This window comes from Sceloporus undulatus, chromosome 4, assembly GCF_019175285.1.
Source record: "Sceloporus undulatus isolate JIND9_A2432 ecotype Alabama chromosome 4, SceUnd_v1.1, whole genome shotgun sequence".
NCBI classification, from domain to species: Eukaryota; Metazoa; Chordata; class Lepidosauria; order Squamata; family Phrynosomatidae; genus Sceloporus; species Sceloporus undulatus.
This window is the reverse complement of record NC_056525.1, coordinates 72,386,413-72,406,727: the sequence shown is the minus strand read 5'-3', so window position 1 is coordinate 72,406,727 and position 20,315 is coordinate 72,386,413. Positions and strand designations below refer to the sequence as shown.

The window sequence follows — 20,315 nt, the reverse complement described above, 5'->3', positions numbered from 1 at the left end:
CACAGTACTGCAAGTCTAAAGATGTTTTAACTCTATTACTATTAACAACAGAAATACCTTGGCTGTTAGTCTATACAGCTATTAACAATGACCAGCTGTTAAGTAATATACAATTGAGGTAATGATACACTTCGCTTGCAATGCTCAGTTAATGTGGACCACATCCCTCAGTGCTCCTATGGTACAAAGGCCTGTAAAGAGGATTAAATTGCTCACCTGGTAGGTTTGAAACAGCATACAGACTGCACAGTAGGGAGCCTGCTGAGCCATGGCTGAGTTATACTCCTTTTCTGCTTCAAAGTTTGGAGGGCGATTTTGCCACAACTGGCTGAGGGGCTTTGCCCATGCCTCTGTCTCCTCAGTTTCTTCTTCAGGTGTCAGTTGCTCTGACATTTCTGCATTAATGAACAAACAAAACCTAAGTCAAAATGTACAAGCTTTTGACTTCCTCCCAAGCCAATGAAGAGAACAGGTCTAGGGCTACTGGAATTATGTACTAGTTTGAGCTGCTTCACAACTACCACTAACTGGTAATCCCCCCCCCCCAGCTTCAATATGTACTCAGGTACAGTTGCTGGGAATCTATTTTACTAGTAACAATTATATACATGGACCTCACATATATTGTGGAAGCCCTAATACAGCAGCTTTCAATTACTGAGCCAGGAATGCGAAAGTAATACACAGCCCTCTCTTTTCTTCACCACAGGGACCAAAGTCTTCTATTACTTCCAAATCTAATAGCTCGAAATTTCAACCCCAAATTAAGTCCAGCTAGCAAAGGGCTGCATCTTTCCAAGAGCTGTAAAATAAAAGGTTCTAGATAAAGGTGAAACAACATAACATATTTCTTAATGGAGTGTACAGGCATGCCTCAATTAACAAAGGCAGGATACAGACCGCCCAAAAGGGCAGTCTCCTGCCGACCTCATTTGTTGCGCGAGGGAGCAGCAGTGGACAAACCATGTGGCTCCCTCGCGCAACAAAAAGAAACTGCAAAAATCAATTTCTTTCTGTGGCACCATAATAATAATAATAATAATAATAATAATAATAATAATAGGAATTATTTATATACCGCCCAATCACTGGGAATCCGAGCAGTTTATAACAGAGGGGCTAACAGACGGTTCCCTGCCCTCAGGCTTACAATCTAAAAGACACGACACAAAAGGAGAAGGGAATGGTGAGGGGGGGAGGGGATCAGGTCCAGCCGTTCTTTTCTCCCTTTGAGGTCTGGACCAAGGCAGATGGATTGGAGGGAGGGCCTTTCTTCTTCCAGGCAGACAGTTGGAGCTAGCCTGCACTTGCGGCATCATAATGGTGCCAAGACGTGCAGACGCTAGGCGTCCGTCACATCAAAATGGCGGCAGCCATGTGTATAGGGCACCGCCACTTTTACGCCCTCGTTATGTGCGAGGGGCAAGGCGCGTCAGGAAGCGCAGCCCCTCACGCGTAATGAAGGAGCCCAATAGGGCCCGTCTATACAGCGCCCAAGTTTCCAACAGTGAAACTCCTTTTTACAAAGGCTTTTTATACCCACCCAACCTCACTTTTCCTCTTCATCCTCTATCTAGCTGAACATTTTTTAGGAGCATTCACTTTGGGAGGAAAGTGAAGGAGGGCTGGAGAAACACAGACTTTCAGTATCAGACTACAGCAGCTCTGTGAATGATGCAATAAACAAATCCTGTGCTGGGAAAAATGGGACCTTACCCTAACAAATTTCACTATAGCAATGTGCGCCTGCCTATGACAGACAAGCTAAAGAGGTGTTACCTCCAGAGCTCCTTACTGACCAAGTGTGAACAACAGAACAGAAAGAAAAGGGGAAAACAGATAAGCCTGTCTTACCAGTTATTCTCAACATGTTAAAAAAGTGGTCTCTAGAACATTCACAATGGTTTTTTAAGGAAAAACAATCATGCAAGCTTTTTTTGAACAGGTTTGCTTCATTTCACATGAGCATATTGTTACTTCTTTATATAAAGTATGCTAAAGCATGCTAACCTGCTCTTTTTGTCACATAGGAACATATCCCTATTCAATGTTATTCTTGGCTTTGGTACCATGTTATTCCTTACAGAAGTAATGCCCAGGAACACATCTACTTCATTAATGGAGGTATAGTTGTGTATGGATGTGACTTTTAGTACTTTTAATATGAAAGGAGAGAAAATCCCAAGGGACTACACTAATGAGAGCCAGAATAATTTAAGCAATATTTGCATATGATTAGGCATGACAGTCCTTCCAGTATGAAAGGACAAAAAAACCTTACCATCATCACTGAGGCCATCTTTAACCAGTAGTGGATGGTGCCGTGGGAGTTTGCTCAAGGGCTGCCGACGCCCTTTTGACTTCTTACGATCCTTTACTGATCTTATGTACTCCTTCGCCATCTAAGTAGGACAGAAACAGGTCAGCAGCCATAACATTACTAAGAATAGATCCAGTACAGAACAAAATTAAAAGTGAAACTAGCAAGAAGGAAGAGAAGAGCTAAAATCTACACGTTGTGTGTTATTGCTCTAACGTCACCCCTCCATATCCAGGGAATCAACCATTTATGGCTTGAATTAAAAAAAAACAAACCCAAAAGCAAACCTTGATTTTGCCGTTTTATATAAGGAACACCATTTTACTAATAATGGGACTTGAGTCCTAGAACTAAACCTCAGAGGATACCAAGAGCCCACTGTACCAAATTTCCAGATTTCATTACTGAGCATTGAGCATTAGAGTTATTTATCATCAAGGCTGAAAAAGGATTCCTAACATCTTCTGAAACTATCAGTTTAATGTCTAATTCATGGTGTTTGCACTAGCAACATGCTTTGAGGATCAGGCTGACTGCATCTCACACTACAGAGCAAGGATGGGCACTGGACATCCATCAGATACTGTTGAACTTTAGCTCTTGCCAGCAGTAGTGAGGAATAAGTATAGTTACAGTCCAACAATATCCGGGATATATCCATCTGTTTTAGAGGATTTATCTCAAGATGTAGATAATTATCTGACAGGTCATCCACCCACCCACCCATGCCATTAAGATCAGCCTGCAATATATGAATAGCACAACAACCGTTGCATGCAACCCCTTGGCCCCATGATAAGCCTCCATTACTTTTGCAAGCTCCTGTTCATTCATATTGGCTGTAACACTAGCTTTCTTCCCCGATGGCCGCTCGCTGTTCATGCCATCGACTTCTTCTTTGGCATAACCGTGCACTGTGATCACCTCCGTTTGCTCCAGATCCTGTGTGCGGAGGTCAGAGGGTTCTGAGTCTGATGAACCAGAACATAATGGAGAACCAGACTGAAGGCTGGAAACAGAGCTCTGCTGTCTTAGAGCAGACTGGGCCAAGGCTGAAGTCACAGAATGTGAAATGGAAAGATCCAGAACAGCTGCTTCAGGCTCTTCCTCATCATCATCTAGTTTGACATTTTTCAATTCTTCAAATTTTACTTCTGAGGAATCTCCATATTCTGGATCAGAAACAATAAAGCTATTTATTAGCAATTGACACAGCATTCATTAGTAAAGTTTGTTTGCTTTGGAAATTAGGTGGATTCCAGCCACCTAAGCACTATTCCAACACTCACTTTTTCTTCCTGACTTCAACCCCTGATGAAACATTTTTGCTTGGTCTTCCCTACCTCCTTCATAGCATATATGCAAATCTTACAACTTTTAGCTATCTACCTTAGTTGGATAATTTTGGTTTTTACAGATGTTTGGTTCCAATTCCACCCCCCAAAGCTCTCTTATGTTCTAGTATGTCCCAAACGACATTCCCAAGCTGTTTCTAATCTTTTAATACACTTTCCACATCAGTTCCTTCACAATTCTGGTGTGACTACCTCCTGATCTTTGGGAGATTAACTAGTACTCACTGTATTCTTTTTCCTAAAATCTTTTACTAACAGGTCCCTGCTAGACTCCTACTGTCAAATGATGGAGCTGAACAGTTAAGATGAACATTACTGCAAAGAAATCACATGGCTTCTTTGCAACTGCCATCGTTTCCTTAACCTCTTGTGCTACAATGTAAGTACTAAGCAAGTTTACTAGTTGAATTCCTGTACATAATGCTGATTCTTATTCCTTTTCACTCTACTGTGGGTTGAGGCAAATGAATAAAAATGTGAATAAAATTTCAGTGACATGCTCAAAGGTTAAAGAGCAAAACAGAGCAGGACTCTGCAGAGGAAATTACCTGGGGGTGCAATCCCTTGGTCCCCTTGTTGTACAGGCTCTCTAGCAGGTCCAAGTGGGGGTTCTGCCACATCCATTTCAAACTGCACTGGACCCAGCTCCTCCTTGGGAAAGGCTTCACTTTGGCTCACCTCGTGAGGAACCTCCAAGCAGACCCGATGTCGTTTGGTTCCAATTCGGTGCTTGGGCATACTGCAAGAAACAAGCTTTACAAGTTAACACTTCAAGCCAACATGACAAGTCACCAGCCTTAAAGACTCACTGCTTTATAAACTTCTTTTAATAGCTCCAAAGAATATAACATGCTCAGAGGGGGAATACAGCTCATCCCACTTTCATAGGATAATGGGCTTTTGCTTGTATGAATGCTTGAAATAGTGTTTTCAGCATCTCAACTTCAGCTGCAACATTTCTTCTACAGCTGTAAATAATCTCCATTAAGTACAAGTTTTCTCCTATTAACTACAAGTTTTGTCTATTATGTAAAGATGGAATAGCCATATTGTATCAGGTAAGACGCTATCATTTACAGTTCCATCTAAAGCTACTCACATTTTTTTTCAAGTGCTCTCTCACTACTACAATATAAATATTTTTGCATAGCAATCTAATTAAATAATTTGCCTTGTCTCCTCATGTTTATAATTCCTCTGTTCAACTAGCAGGAAGTGGAAAACTTTGAACAATACTTGCTGATCACCATGTCCAAGTGGGATGGCTTGGATGCTTACGAACAACTGTACCAGTTGCTTGTGACATCTCCATATTCCACTGATCAACCAGGGCATCAACAGAATAATCAAGAATCCTTCTGGATCCATTCATTTCTGAGGGTGAACCATTTTAATGGACACCATTCATGCAGAGAACTCCCAGCAAATCTAAACCCTATCAGGTAGTGAGATGTCCATGCCGACGGGGTTCTTTCAACCCCACTACCACCAGATCACCATCACCCTTACCAGCAAAAACTAGAACAACAATGTGGCCTGCTACATGGGTAGGTCCAGAGATTAATTGATAATTGACAGGCTCTTGGTTGCCTGGAAGCCATGAAATCCTGAGCTGGCCCAATGGGGGTGCCTCAGATGTTAAAATCCCCCAACACAGTATGTTCCAGGGAGATTAACATCACCTCTGAGACCACCTCCAACAGTTCAGGAAGGGAAACAGTTGGGCAATATCGTGACTCTCAAATCTTGCAGTTTGTAACAGTCTGCAGGAAGAGTTGTGTAGAATGAATTAATGAAAAGGGATGCGTCCAATTCCTGTATTGATCAAATCACTGTTTCAACCACACCTCCTCTTCTCTGTATCTCCATCTGTACTGCATTCATCCTCTAGTTCAGCTTCGTCAGGGCATTGCTTCCCATTTTTAACTTTCTGGAGGAGCTCTCCCTTGAAGAACTCAGCTGCTTCTGGAGTTGGTAGTGTATGATCAATGACTGTCACATCTTTCCCTGCTTTCCAGAGTTTGTAGCGATCTGGCTGGTATTTCCTCACAAAGACATCCATGGAAATTTTGACCATGTCCTTTCGGCACGAACACTGTACAGAACAATAAAACAGATGACACAACGTATTCTTTAATTTTGATCCAACACTAATTCACACTGCTGTCCTGCATTTCTGTTCTTGCAACCTTCTAAGAATTTCACACCATGCCCCTACAAAACTAGTTTCAGATACAAGTATTTCAAACCAAGAAGTAAGGTGTCTCTATTAGGAAATACAAGTGTATTTGGAAAAGGCTGGGTGGAAGTGTACATACTGAACTCATTACATCCCTCAGATGACCAGTTCCAGACTTTTTGTTGGCTTGCAGTCTGAAGCTAACTGATCTGCTGCATCTCATATTTAAATTTTAAAGATGATTAGTGCTAAAATGGGGAACCAGTGAATAGCCAGCAATTATTTGAGGCTTCACCCATTACTGAAGCTAAGCAGGCATGGGCCTAATTAGAATTGTGCAAGGAAGTACATTGGGAATCTCAAGGAGCAGGAGACCAATAATTATCACTTTAAAAGCGAAAGAACTGGAGATGTACTGCAGAAAAATCAACAGCCTCATTACATTTGTTTCATAATCTTTGTACTTGGTAGATAAAGCAAAACATGTGAGCATGTAAAGGATGATGTAAACAGGCAATAGTGAGACCTTAGTTCCTACATAAAAGTTTGAACCTCTTTCACTTAAGTCTTCAAGGTGAAGACAATGATCAACAGCAATTCACAAAGCTCCACAGTTCTTACACTGTATCCTCCCTTCAATCTCAAAGAAATGTCTGAAAGTAGACTTTATTTGTACCAAACCTCACTGCATATGTTTAAGGATTGTCTCATACTGAAGGAACTAAAATGGCAAATTCATCTTTGTGGTCTGTGAAGTTTCAGTCAAATTTTGTTACAGAAATACAGTGGTTTCTATATTTCCATTCACACAGAGCATCTATCTGCTAAACACAGAACAATAATTCTGATTTCTAAATACAAAGGAAGGTAGCAGTTGATACCTACTAGAACAGATTGCTTTCCATACTCAATCCACCGGAGTGTGGCAAAGTTAGTAGATTCAGCACAGTTGAATCCATGATTAAAACCAGCATGATATCCATAAGGAAATGTTATCATAAATTCTCCGGCTTCTTGGGTCACCTGAAAAAGAGAGAAAGACTATTGATTTCTATAATTCATATAATCACTAGAACATATGGTACTGAAAGTAACAAAACTTATTTTTAACTTTATGGAACAATGACCTATGAAATATCCCAACAAGCCAAGATCTATCCCCTAACAGTGGAACTTTGCATAACCTATCAAATTAAAGGCACTTGACAGATGCAGCTCCAAAACCGAGAGTGGCATATTCACAAGCATCTCAGTCTAATGAAGACTGCCCATTTCTGATCAGCTTTCACAGGTGAATTAATTTACCAACAATTGTTTGTAAATTTTTAGGAATCTCACTGGAACTTTTTCTGGCATACTTCAAAAAAAAAGTGCAATGAACACCTTAATTATATTTGGTTTGACAGTGCATACATTTTAAAATAAATATTTATACAAATTATGCGTGATCTTAAACCTCAAGTGACCAATAATAATCCTCAAATATTACAAAATTCCCTTTTTGTTTCAACTGATAACTGCATTCAGAATCAGGAAAATTAATCATGTTTAATTATGACATGCCAAGTTACTCTAACTATGCAGAGATCAAATGAATTTATTACATGCTCTACCACAGTATAGGGCATCATACTGTGATTCTCAGAATTCACATTATAAAGTTAAGTCAATTTGTATCTTTCTGAAAAATTAAAAGCCAGAAATATGTTAAGGTTTTAAAATGTACCAGTACAACATGCTGAAGTGTCAGTGATTCTGTTGAGGGTTTCAATGACTCTATTTCATGCTCCCATCATCCTCCCTCACACACTCAACTCAGTCAGCAGTAGGTACAGAATAAGCATAGTCAAAACTCACTGGCTATTTTGGGGAGGGTGGTGTGAACATATTAGCGCCCACTTCCAACAATGAAGATACCTTGGATTTCTCCACTGATTTCTAAGTGTAGCTCTTATTACTATTACCAGGGACTGAACTATGTTGTGTGAAGGAGTACATGATCTGCTCAGACAATTATGACTTTTTCTGTGTCTTTCTTAATCCTCCGTTTTCCAGCCATTCTATTCTATTCACCCACCACCCATTTTTGGATTTCCCTTTTTTCAGTCAGCCTGAGATCTATGAGCACTGAACATGGCCAGTTTTCAATGGGTTGCTCTGAAGGGATCACCTCTCGAGTTTTTTTCTCCTTTCAGATTTGACAGCATCTTCAAACCTTAGTGCCCTAACCAGTCTGCTGATACCTTTCTCTATTATTATTAAATACTGTTTAACTGTACACTTGAAGAACTGAACTGTGATTAAAATATAGGCAATTCTATGTTTGTTGTTTTAATGTACTTGACAAAAATCCACTTTCTATATCTTGCAAGGCTTTGTGGTGCTTCCTGCATTTGCTCTACAGCTGTAGCAATGCCAGCTCCCTCTTTACCTTATCAAATGGAATGCCATATTTCTTCAATATTGATGGAGAAATCAAGGTCATCTTGTGACGAAGGAAAGCTTCACAGCTCTGGGCACTTCCAGGAAAGAACCCTGTTTCAGGAGGAAAAATATTCAAAAACTGTTTTGTTGCTTCCATTCAGATATACTGTACAGCTGAATGAAAATGGTTATCCATGTTTTAAAAAAAACACCCTACAACTACATGACAGCTTACTTACCCCCCTGAAGCTTACTTAAAATATCTCTGAGAGGAAAAAGATAGCATTTCAATGGCTCAAAGCCAGCTCTCAGGAAAAGATGAGGCTAGACTGTTTCTAATATGAAACAGTGAGGTACACAGCCCTTTTTATACAGTACTATAATTTTCCACAAAGCAATTTATGTCAGATTAATGTAGTTTTCCCATCAGAACAATTTAACATATTTTTCACATAATAATGAAGAGACATGTACAAAATATCTACAAAAATTTTAATTTTTTGAATATAATTTTAGAAACATTTCAACATAAAGTCTGAATGTCTACTTTTAGAAGTCTTTAAAAACAATTCCCTACATGTTAATTGAATAAGAGGTTTCGATTGCATGAACAGAATATAAAATAAAACCAATTAACGCTCATCTTCAAATGAGTTTTCCCAGATAAGAATGCATTAAAGAAAACTGGTATCTCTTTCCTAAATTTTAAGAAAGTTAGTGGACACAAGGAGCACAACACTCTTAGTTTCATGTTAAGAGTAAACATGTATACAGCAACTAAGAACCACTTAGCACTCTTCAACTGGTGATCTGTGTTTGAACCTGGACCTCCTTTATGTGCCCTACTAGTTGTAATGTCTCTCCTCCATATGTTTTCTGTTCAGGCTGATTTCCCAGTTTAACAGTTCAAGCTTTATCCAGAAAAAACAAAATTAACTCACAGTGGTAAAGTCACTCAGGGGCTATAGATATTATTCCTAAGGGACGGCATGTAGCCACCCCTTTCAAGGCCAGTTTGGGGCAGCAGCAACTTCACGCCGTGGCCCTGATCCGGCCTCTCGAGAGCACAAAAAGTGGCTCCTTTTTGCGCCCTCCAAGGGGTGTCACAGCTGCGGCAGCACGGCTTTATAATGCCCCTTCAGCGCTGCATCATGTGAATGTAGCGCCAGAGATGTGTTATGATGGTGTGCGCCTTCTGGACCGACGCGTGGCATCATGGTACCATAGGATGGAATTAGGGCCAGGACGCTGTGCCAACTCCTCCCACAGGCCGGCGCTTTCTGCCAGTCTATATAGGACCTCAGCTGAAAGAGGTACACACATGTTTAGGAATTATAATTACAAGGACATATTGGAGGGTTCTGATGACTACATCATCCTTGCAGCTCTAAGATTACAGTAATTGAGGAATTACTTCTGTAGGTGTGCTAACCTTTTTTTAAAGGCATTAGAAAGGATGAGTTATTATCCGCCACTGCCAAATGGCAGATAACAGCAGAGCGAGAGGCTTACACTCTGGATTGATCTGTCATAAGAATTGGCACCCATTTATTGAATACATCCAGCAAGATTTAATCTCATCATCCCCCAATTTTAGCTAAATTTTTATGGAAAGATGTCTTTCAGGATCCCTGAATACACATTTTGTCTATAATTTTCAGGGCCTTATCTGGGTTATTGCCTGTATTTATTGTTGTTTTGGTGTACTGTTTGTTGTCAGGTTTTGTTTTAGAATGTATTAATAAAATTTTAATTAAAAAAGAAAAAAGGATGAGTTTGTCCATAAAGTCCTTTTGTATTTAAAGGAGATATTTACTGTGACAATGGTGGATGAGTACTACTGCTATAGTAAGATGAGCTTCTCACCGCTCTTCAGAAACTGTCAACTGTATACTGTACTACCATTGAAGCAAAGTCAGATGCTTACCTTTAGCAAGACGTTCCAGTCGCTTCCCATGTTCTGGAGGAACAGAGTACCTGTAGTCATATTTTTTAAACAACAACAACAACAACAACAACATTGAGTTGCTTGAGACTTCTAAAAATTTCAGAATTAATACAGTAAGGACATTCAATGGAAAAATAACTTAAATTGCCACAGTAATAAAATTGTAGCTATTTAAGTTTTCCTTCTATTTTTGTTAAACTAAAGAAACCATAACGTGTGATCTCTAACAAGAATGTATTACTAGGTAAGTCATGAAATACCAAAGAAAGAACAATCAAAACACTGAATTTTTCTAAGGCTGCAGCTGCACTGCAGAAATAATCCAGGTTGATACTTTTAACTGTTCAATGCTATGGAATACTGGGAAATGTAGTTTTGTAAGACATTTAGCCTTCTCTGTCAGAGAACTGTGGTGCCGCAACAAACTACAGTTCCCAGAATTCCACCACACTGAGCCATGGTAATTAGAGTTGCATCAATGTGGATTACTTCTGCAGTGTGGATGCAGCCTAAATAAGCTTAAGTGAAATAATTATATGTAGTATACATCTCCATGGCAGAATAGCTCACCATGATTTGGGTTCCCCAAAATGCAGGTAGTTGATGCTATAGAGGTCCATATCCTCAGTATGCCAGGCAAAGGAAGTTTTCCACATTCCAAAATAGAGATAAGGGGTATTCACTCCTTCAATGGTAATGCCACTTTCATTCTCCACTACATCTAAAATTGTATTCAGATGGCCAATATTCCACTCATCTATATGCTAAAAAAAGTCAGATGAACAGTCAAATGCAGAAACAGTTAACATAAAAACACTTGTGATCCCTCATTCCCCTTACTACACTGTGCTGCAAAACATTTAAAACAGCTGCTATTGACACATGTAACTTCTCTATTTCCAACTTTACCATGGCTTCTAAAAACAAACTAAAGCCCTTTGTTTTGTATTGAACTGAAGACCAGACTGGGCTGAAATAGTCGATTAAATTACCATAAGCAGAATATTACTGAATACTGTCCCTACCTATAAATAGCAACACTAGGGCGGGTTACAAACCGCCATTTTGTACGTATTCATTACGTATTAGGGTTAGGAAGGGGTGGTGCTTCCGCACCCCCCTAACCCTAGTACGTAGTGAATACGTACAAAATGGCGGCGGCCGTTCCACATGGTCGCCGCCATATTGACGTAGCGGACACTGTGCATCCGCACGTCGCGCGGCGCTTATGACGTCGCGAGTGTGCCATTGGTGCCTCGCGGCGTCATAACTGCGCCGCAGGAAGAAGCTCCATTTTGGAGCTTCTTTTTTGCTCCGTGAGGGAGTCGCGCGATTTGGCTGCTGCGGCTCCCTCGTGGAGCAAACAGCAGCGCCAGCAGACCGCTGCAAAGCGGTGGTCTGTAACGCAACTAAGGTATCTTAATTAATACACCTTTTAATTGCAAAAAATATTTATGATATTCCCAAACACATGTGCTCCTCATCTATAAATAAAACCCCAAGTATACCATGTATCACTTTTCTGTTATCAACCTTGTGCCAGAATATTCTCATCTGACGACAATTTAAACAGTTGTATTTTACTAATATCACTCCAAGATATGTTTTAGTATAGATAATAATTTCTATTACTAATGATTGTGGACAGAAAAAGAGAAAAAGATACAAAATCAATATTTTTGAAGGCAGAAGTCCTGTATGGCCTACAGTGATAGCACACCTTTAAAATAGCATATTTCAAAAGACAATCACTTTAATACCATCATTTGATGCTTGGCAAAATCTATCTAGCAAAGTGTTTGCAATCAGTGCTGAAAATCAACTGAACAACACACCAGTCAGGAAAGCTACTATTCATGCATCCTCAATGTTTTACCTTGTCATACAGGGTGCCATTAACATCTGCACCATAAATTGGAGCATTAAATGTGAGGTTCTTCCAGTATTTGCGTTCAAGGTCCTCAAAGTCAGTGTACCGAGGTGTACAATACCTAAAGTAGAAAAGGGTTATTTTTACAAACAACTTCCTCTTATCTAAAGAATAGTCTTACAGAATTATCACAAAGAGGGCAGTTTTTAAAAAGTAGATAAGGACCACATACAGTTAGAAGATTTAAAACAGGGATGGATAACTATTAGGGTGCCACGAAAGATGGTTGAGTATAAATATTAAATATTGAGGAAAAGATCAGAGAAATATTATTGTTTTCATTATGCTTTTTGTAAGGATGGGTGTATACCATGTAATTATATTCAAGTTGTATGCCAAAAATTATTTTGGCAATTAAAAGCTTTCATCCAGAAATATGTTGCATGACTGGGTTATTTTGTCTGTGTTATACCAGCTGTAATTTCATAAAGCAAAACTCTATCTGGAAAGATCAGCAGGGATAATGAGAGTAGCCATAGAAAATGGATCAGTAATAGTTTCTTGCAGAGAAACATGGAACCCCTTGCAGAAAAAACATCCTTTTGTGTACAGAGAGCTGGTATTTCTAGCATAGCATCCCATACACAGAAACTTCTTTGCTGCCATGATAGAATGGAAAGTAATTTCCAAATCGAGCATGAGATGTTGCAGTGTTATAAATTTTACTTAGCATAGCCCCATAACTTTCAGAAAAATATGGTGACTCTTTTTCTATGCTTTGATCTATATTTTACTTTGTGGTACTAGAATAAGAGGAAGTAATGTGATATTCTGGAGAACCAGCTTTGTGTAGTGATTTAACTGCTGGACTACAATTCTGGAAACCAGGGTTCAAATGCTCCCTCAGGCATGAAAACCCACTAGTGACCTTGGCCAAGTCACTCTCTCAGCCTGAGAGGAAAGCAAAGGCAACCTGCTTCTGAACAAATTTTGCCAATAAAACCCCATGAAAGGTTCATCTTAGACTAGCCATAAGTGAGTAAATGACCTGAAGGCACACAATAACAAAATATGATATTTGCGGCTTAAAATCATCTATATAGTTTAAGGAATAAAGGCAAAATCCTCTATTATCAGCAGTTTTTATACATTGCAAAGTCCAAGTCTTATCTTTCTTGGAATCATTGGAAGTTGGGCCAAAAAGGAATTTTCACCTCAATTCCAATTACCCTGTGACCTTTTTATAATGTACAACATTCACTGTGCCCCAGAATAGATCTTTTTATTCTTTAAACCTTCTCTGACCTGTTCTCAGGAGCCACATGAATATCCTCTACATCCTATATGGTAAACTAAAACAAACATTTAGGAGGGTAATATCCAGTTTACTCAAGTGATTTTAAATAGTCAATTTAACAATACAAAGAGAAATAACAAACTATGCTCAATTACAAAAGATTTAATTATCTTCTTACTTATCACTATTTGCTATTCTCCTGAACTCCCGAACAGTCATAGGTTTCTTTTGGATGTTATACTGTGTGAAGAGGCCTGACTGGCCAGTGACGACTTGCTGAATGGGAGCAGGGATGCTCACATCATCAATATCATCATACCATCTGCGTGGCTTCCATTCCTTAGGAGGGACAACCTAGAAAGTTCAGATGACAAACACAGCAAAAGCTTAACGAATCTGACAAGCAAATGAAACAGGCAGCAGTCTTTGTGCCACCCTACCATTTCACAATGACATTCTGAGATGTAATACAGTGCTCACTGGCTATAGTTTATGGTATAATGCCAAGCATTTTATTGGTTATTTTATAATAATGGAATACATTGCAATGCTCTACACATTAAAATTACATGGTTTAACTACAAGTGTGAGAGCAGGAGATATCCATTTAAGGACACATTGCTATACCAGAAAATATCCAATTTAATTCTTCTCATTAGTGATTAACAACAAGGTTGTAGAATAAAACATATCTGACAAAAATAGAAAAACAATGAAGTACCATGTGCTCTCAGTAATGTCAAGCTCAAGACACACAGTATTGCTAATAATCAGGTTCTACAGCTATAAACAAACATACTAACAGGAATAATTCTGACTATCAAATAGGACTAGTCTATCCATGTAAAATATAATAAATATTTCCAACTACAAGTTAACAGTTGTATAAGAATGTTAAGCAAATGAGAGGTCAATATTCATTAGCAGATTGCACATGTTTAGGAACACTTCCATGTTTTTGTTCAGTCTTTTCACTCAGAGAACCAGATACCAAAATTGCTCCTGTGCTGTTCCCAACTGCCAATAATGTTTTCTGATCATTGGTGATCGGGGGGGAGGCTACTACAGGCCAGTTCCCGGTGTGTAAATTTTGCAGATAAGCATACGATTCATAATAATCTACAGTATCTGAAGATATGGATTCATACCTGAATGCCCCAGAGTTCTCTTGCTGGCTATAAGTTATGAGAATTGGTGTATACCAACTCAGTTCTATCAGCTAAACCACAGAATCAGTCCTTTATCATATACTGAGACAGAGCTCATTCTGGGAGCCAGATAAGCACATACACACAAACACACCCCAAAGCTAGTACATATTACAGAAATAAAATTCCAGACACTTGATCACATTTTCAATGTATGTCTTTCCAGGAAAAGTGTTCAGACTGTAGCTAAAATACTGACACGGTTAAGACAACGGTCTTAGAAGAATATGCAACCCTCTTTTATTTCTAACAATAGCACTACACAGAAAAGAGGGTAGAAGAAGTGATGAAGATAGGAGTTATACATGCTTGTGCCCGTTACTAAAGACACATACCCCAGCCTCTTAATCTCACAACCTGCCAGAGAGGTGTGAATGGAGGTTCTGCACATATTCATGAGTAGAATCTCTGTTCAGAGTTTGCCACTCCATACAGCAAACTTCAGAAATGTGTGAACAGAGATGTTGGGGTCGGTATGGACACAGGGATCTCTATTTCCATTCTTACCTTTCACATGTTCTCTAAGACTAGTGAAAATCTAGAATTCCAGGTCTTTTGCCATTAAAGAATAGTACAGTCAGCTCTGTATTTGCAGCTTTTACTTCTGCGGATTTGATTAATATGTTCTTCCTAGAAACTCTTGGTTCTCCAGCATGACTCTGCCAGAAGTTGATTGCTGGCGGAGTCCTAGGGGATCCAGAGATTCCTAGAGAAAACATTTTTGTAGCTATTTGTAGGCCCTCTGGTACAATTCTATGGTTAACTTCTGGTGGATGTTAACCACAGAGTTGCGCTGGAGGATCCAGAGATTCCTAGAGAGGTGTTCTTAGGTTAAAAACCAGTGGTTTTTTTGAATTAGCGGTTTTTCCACTTTCACGGGGGTCCTGTGCCCCTAACCCCAGCGAATGTGGAGGCTCCAGTGTACGCTCTATTTGTTATGAAAAATAAATATTATCTTCTTATCATCAGTTGAACACAACTATATATGAGCTCCAGTTTCCAAGCTATTTCACACTGAGGTGCACTGTGTTTTCTTGAATTGTAATTCTTATGGGTATTAGAAAAAAAACTGTAAGCTTTCTTACCTTTGCCAATCCAGCCCTATGAGCTCCTTGAGACTCTATGTATGCAATGTAACGGCTGAAGTTTTTGAATTCTTCCACAGTGGGATGGAACGTCATTATTCTTGCACTAGGATTTAGGTTTTCTAATTCAGACGCCATGATGGTTGTTTACTGTTCCCTTTGTCACATACGATCCAGTAGAAATAGTTCTCTAATGCAAACAGCACCACAAACAACACAAGTAGGTTATACTACAAGAGCTATACAGAATAATGGAAACTTGATAAAAAATTATGAACATCATTCAAGGTGATATGTTTTGTTCATTAAACATGACTGGCTTTAGAATGAAAAAACAACATGCCTCAACTGTCGCCTATTTTACTGAGCTCCTTCTCACTGCTGAGCATCCAGCTCAGGCTTGACCCTGCAGAACATTAGCTGCCATGTTGCAAAATGCCATGCTGAAGCAAAACCAATTATCTGGTATTTGATAAATACCATATCACCCCTCTCTTAATTAATGGAAGCCTTCAGGTTGCCTATCGACTTACAACAACCCCATGAATTTCATAGGGTTTTCTTAGGAGGGGAGGAATGTTCAGAGGTGGTTTTCTCAGTCCTTTCTTCCGAAATATGCCCCACACCACCTGGTATTCATTAGCAGTCTCCCATCCAAGTATTAACCAGGGCTGGCACTGCTTAGCTTCCAAGATCAAAGGGGATCTGGTGTCTTTTAAGGTATTTAAGGCATGGGAGCAGCATTACAAATAGGTAACAAAGTGAATGCCATGGAGAAGCACTGAGGGGATTACACCCAGTAGAAGGTCATTAACAAAGGGGAAGAAAGATAAAGATCCCTGGGGCCATAGGCGCTTTTCACACACTCTCCTTCCATTTCTACATATGAAAAAGATCTGCCTGGGGGAGGAGGGGGCTGCATTCCCAATCCTCTAAAGCAGAAACTAGTTGCCAGTCTCTCCCTTTGGAGGCAGAAAGGCCTCTGGCTTCCTGTAGTTGACCTTAGTGCGCAAAGGGACCTTGCAGCAGTTTTGAGACCTTTATGGTAGACTTGGGTCCAAAACACGCTGCAGAAATAAATACTGTAATCCAGTTTGGGAGTGCTTCAACTGCCTTGGCTGAGTGCTAAGGAATCCTGGGAACTGTAGTTTATTGCTGCACCACTGCTCTCTGAGACAAAGAAGGCTGAATGTCTCACAAAACTATAGTTCCTAGAATTCCCCAGCATTGAGCCAGAGCAGTGAAAGCGGTCCCAAACTGGATTATTTCTGCAGTGTGTTTTGGGCCTTGGTCTACTTACGCTGCTGCTACAACCTCTTTGGTCTCAAAGGTGCTCCAAGATCCCTTCTCCTCCTAATATATTCCAGACTAACAGGGCTATATCTATGTCTCTGTAGCAGGCGGACAGATTAGAACCCATCACCCGTTTAGGCATTGGACTCTAACTTGGGAGGCCTGGGTTCGAATCCTCACTTGGACATGAAAACCCACTTCAGCCTCAGAGGGAGGAGGCAATGGCCAAAACAAACAAAGTCAGAACTGGGGTCTGGCCATGGAGACCCAATCTATTTATGTATATCTTTGTTCATTTCAATACATTAAAAACAAAGCACATTAACAAAAAAAGCCCATCTTATTTAACAATACGTTACATAAACCCATCACCACTGAAAACAATACTTACACATAACTCACAACCACACAGAGAGGCGGGATATAAATAAATATTGTCATTATAATTATTATCCTATAAACATAGATCTTTCCTGGACTCCGACATTTCCTTCGGTTATACAAAAAAACCCTAAATGATAATTGAATTCATAGCTTTCTTTTAAATTTTAGCCTACTTACAGCGTGATCCTAGAAGTTTTCTATTTCAGAATTCTCTTATAAAGTCTTATGTCCCTCCGAGGCCACCGTCATTACGGGCCCCCATAGCCGCCTCGCTTCCCCTCACGCCCAGCGGGGAACCCAGGCGCCTTCGACGCCTCTCGCCCCTCAGGCCGAACGGAGAGGCCCCACTTCCGACAGTTACCGCGACGCCTCAGTTAAAAACAAACCAAGGCCCCATCCTTGAGCAAAGGCCCCGAAATCCCTTCCCCTTTTACTCACCGAAGCGCTTCTGACAGGGCCCGAGACTGAGCCCTCGCTTGGGGCCCAACGCCGACCCTCTGCCCCGCCTCCCCTCTCTCGACAAGAACCAATCGCCGCGCACGCTGGTTCCGATTCCGCCCCGCCATAGGCTGCGCACGCTGTCAATCATTTACGCGCCGCTCGTGTCGTCACCGTTGCGACGGCGGAAGGGCTGAGCCCTCCCCTCCCCGCGGCGAAAGTAGTTCCGGGGACGCGGTTACGGATGGCATACACAGCGTCGGGAGGGGAGCGTGTGTGAGTGAAACTGTCGCGCGGATCCTTCCGCGGGAGTCGTTAAATAAAGAGGTCGCTGTAGCTAGTCCTCTCTCTCAATCCACGCAACGGCTTCCCCTATAATTACACTTGCGAACCAGTTAGTTCTGATCTGAATCCAGCTAGCCAATCATCGGAGGAGGAAGGCTAGTTGCTAAGCAGATTTCACGCGCTGGGCGGGGCCGGGGAGCCAAAACATTACAAGCGCCTCGCTCGCTTTGAGGGGAAGTGAGGCTTTTTACCTCAGGTCTTGTGTTTGGGAAGATTGAGCCAGGAATGCAGGGCCCCGAAATACGAAGGAGGACCAGGGTCAGCAAAATGTAGGACGCTCCAGGAAGACAAGGAAAGTTAATCAAAAGAAGGGAGGGTTTTACTTATTTACTTATCTATCTCACCGTGGGAGTCAATAAATGAATTCAAATCAATCCAACAATTAATTTAACGTTTATTTATTTATGTAGGTATTTATATCCCGCCCTTCAGCCCTAACGGCTCTCTTTAATTAATCTATTGATTTTATTAATTTTATTAATACTGTAATTATTATATTTATACAATTAAAAGTTATATACATTATATTATATATAATATGTATGAATTATATAGAATATATATCAGAAGTCAAGTGTATTGCTTATGGCCAATGGCCTTTGCATGAATTAAAACTATACAAAATGCATACAAAGTTCAAACATATCATATTTATATCAAAAATACAAAACTCTATATCATTATATATATTGTGTGTGTATATATATATATATATATATGTATGTTACATACATTATATTATATATATTATATGTATAAAACATAATATATATACAATAATAATTATAGTTATACATTATGCAATATGTAACATTTTATATAATTATATATTTTATTCTATATATATATATATATATAACATATATAACACAAAACACACAAATATATATATATATATGTATATATCATTTTTAAAAGGTAATATTTATTGGTTTTTTGTATAGAACATATTTCAACACATTTCTGTTTTACATATTTATTTACATCCTCCCCCTCTTTAACTTCTTCAGATTTTATATTTATACATCTTTTAGAATATATATATATATATATATATATATATGTTCTAATTCTTGTTACAAAATTATGTCATTACAACATGTCTATTTATATATATCTTAGCCATTTATCTTAAGAGCATACAGTCTTGATTATATATATATAAATATAATAGATATGGTATATATATGATATATTATATTATATTAATATTTTATAGTTATATAATAAATATACAATGTAAATACTCTCTCTCTCTCTCTCTCTCTCTCTCTCTCTATATATATATATATATATATAATAAAAATAAAATAAAAACTGACCAATACTCAAAAAGGTGTTAAATGACGATAATTGTGAAAAGATAGAGCTAAGACACCGATTACGAAAGCTAAAAGATAATTAAATACTAACCACATTAAAACGTAAGTTAAAAACAGCACAGTTAAAACCAATTAAAACAGCAACATTAAAACAGCATGGCCACATAACAGTGAAAAGCGCTCATATAAAATGCTAATTCATGCTTCTTGGCTCAGGTTTGCCATAATTCTCTTCCACAAAACTGGGCCAAAAGTAAATGGGAATGGATTGGGAGGCTTATTGACAACCCCCCGCCCCCCAAATCCAAGCACCATATTCTGACATTTAACATTGTTTTATTGCGCATTTCAGTTGTTGTTAGTTCCTGCCTTGAGGAATCTAGCATCTGCTGCTTCAATCTGAGATCTTCCTGGCTTTCCAGGACAAATGGCAAACCTAGTCTTAGCCATGCTCAAAATGGAGGGCATTTTGGAATCCCTCCTGGAGAGAAGAGTCAAATGGAAGGCATGTCCTGGAAAAGGAGGACCTCTGGCGTCTCCTCCAATGTACCTGGCAGGGATATGAAACTTCCAGTGTGGTGTAGAGGTTGGGAGGTTGGAGCATGACTCTAGGGACCAGGTTTCACATCTCGGTTTGAGCATGAAAGGCCACTTTGAGCAAGCCACATTCTCTCAGCCTCAGGGGATGGCAATGGCAGACCCCCTCTGAAGAAACTTTCTCAAGAAAGCCCACCCATGATAGGTTTGACTTAGGGTTCTTACTGGTTTAAACTGAGCTTGACCCAATTTGAGCTTCGGCCTCAATGCTTAAAAGTTAAAAATAAATAAATTATTAAACAAATTTTTA

General features: G+C 39.5%; 1 protein-coding gene across 4 annotated transcripts in view; it reads right to left on the bottom strand.

Annotated features, from left to right (window-relative positions):
* Window positions 1-17,878, bottom strand: part of KDM4A (lysine demethylase 4A) — a 35,461-nt gene extending 17,583 nt beyond the window's left edge. For 2 of the 4 annotated variants that reach the window (XR_006103511.1, XM_042463272.1), the window contains exons 1-13: window positions 17,541-17,795; window positions 15,687-15,876; window positions 13,572-13,747; window positions 12,103-12,217; window positions 10,797-10,990; window positions 10,206-10,255; window positions 8,286-8,389; window positions 6,740-6,877; window positions 5,523-5,770; window positions 4,224-4,414; window positions 3,131-3,492; window positions 2,282-2,402; window positions 217-395 (exon numbers count right to left, since the gene is read on the bottom strand). Coding sequence is in view for 3 of the 4 variants with exons in the window: in XM_042463272.1 (XP_042319206.1) it covers window positions 217-395; window positions 2,282-2,402; window positions 3,131-3,492; window positions 4,224-4,414; window positions 5,523-5,770; window positions 6,740-6,877; window positions 8,286-8,389; window positions 10,206-10,255; window positions 10,797-10,990; window positions 12,103-12,217; window positions 13,572-13,747; window positions 15,687-15,824 (2,016 nt within the window). In the remaining variant the exon portion in view is untranslated. The other 2 variants (XM_042463273.1, XM_042463274.1) reach the window with 2 other exon arrangements.
* Between the last annotated feature and the right edge of the window lie 2,437 nt (window positions 17,879-20,315).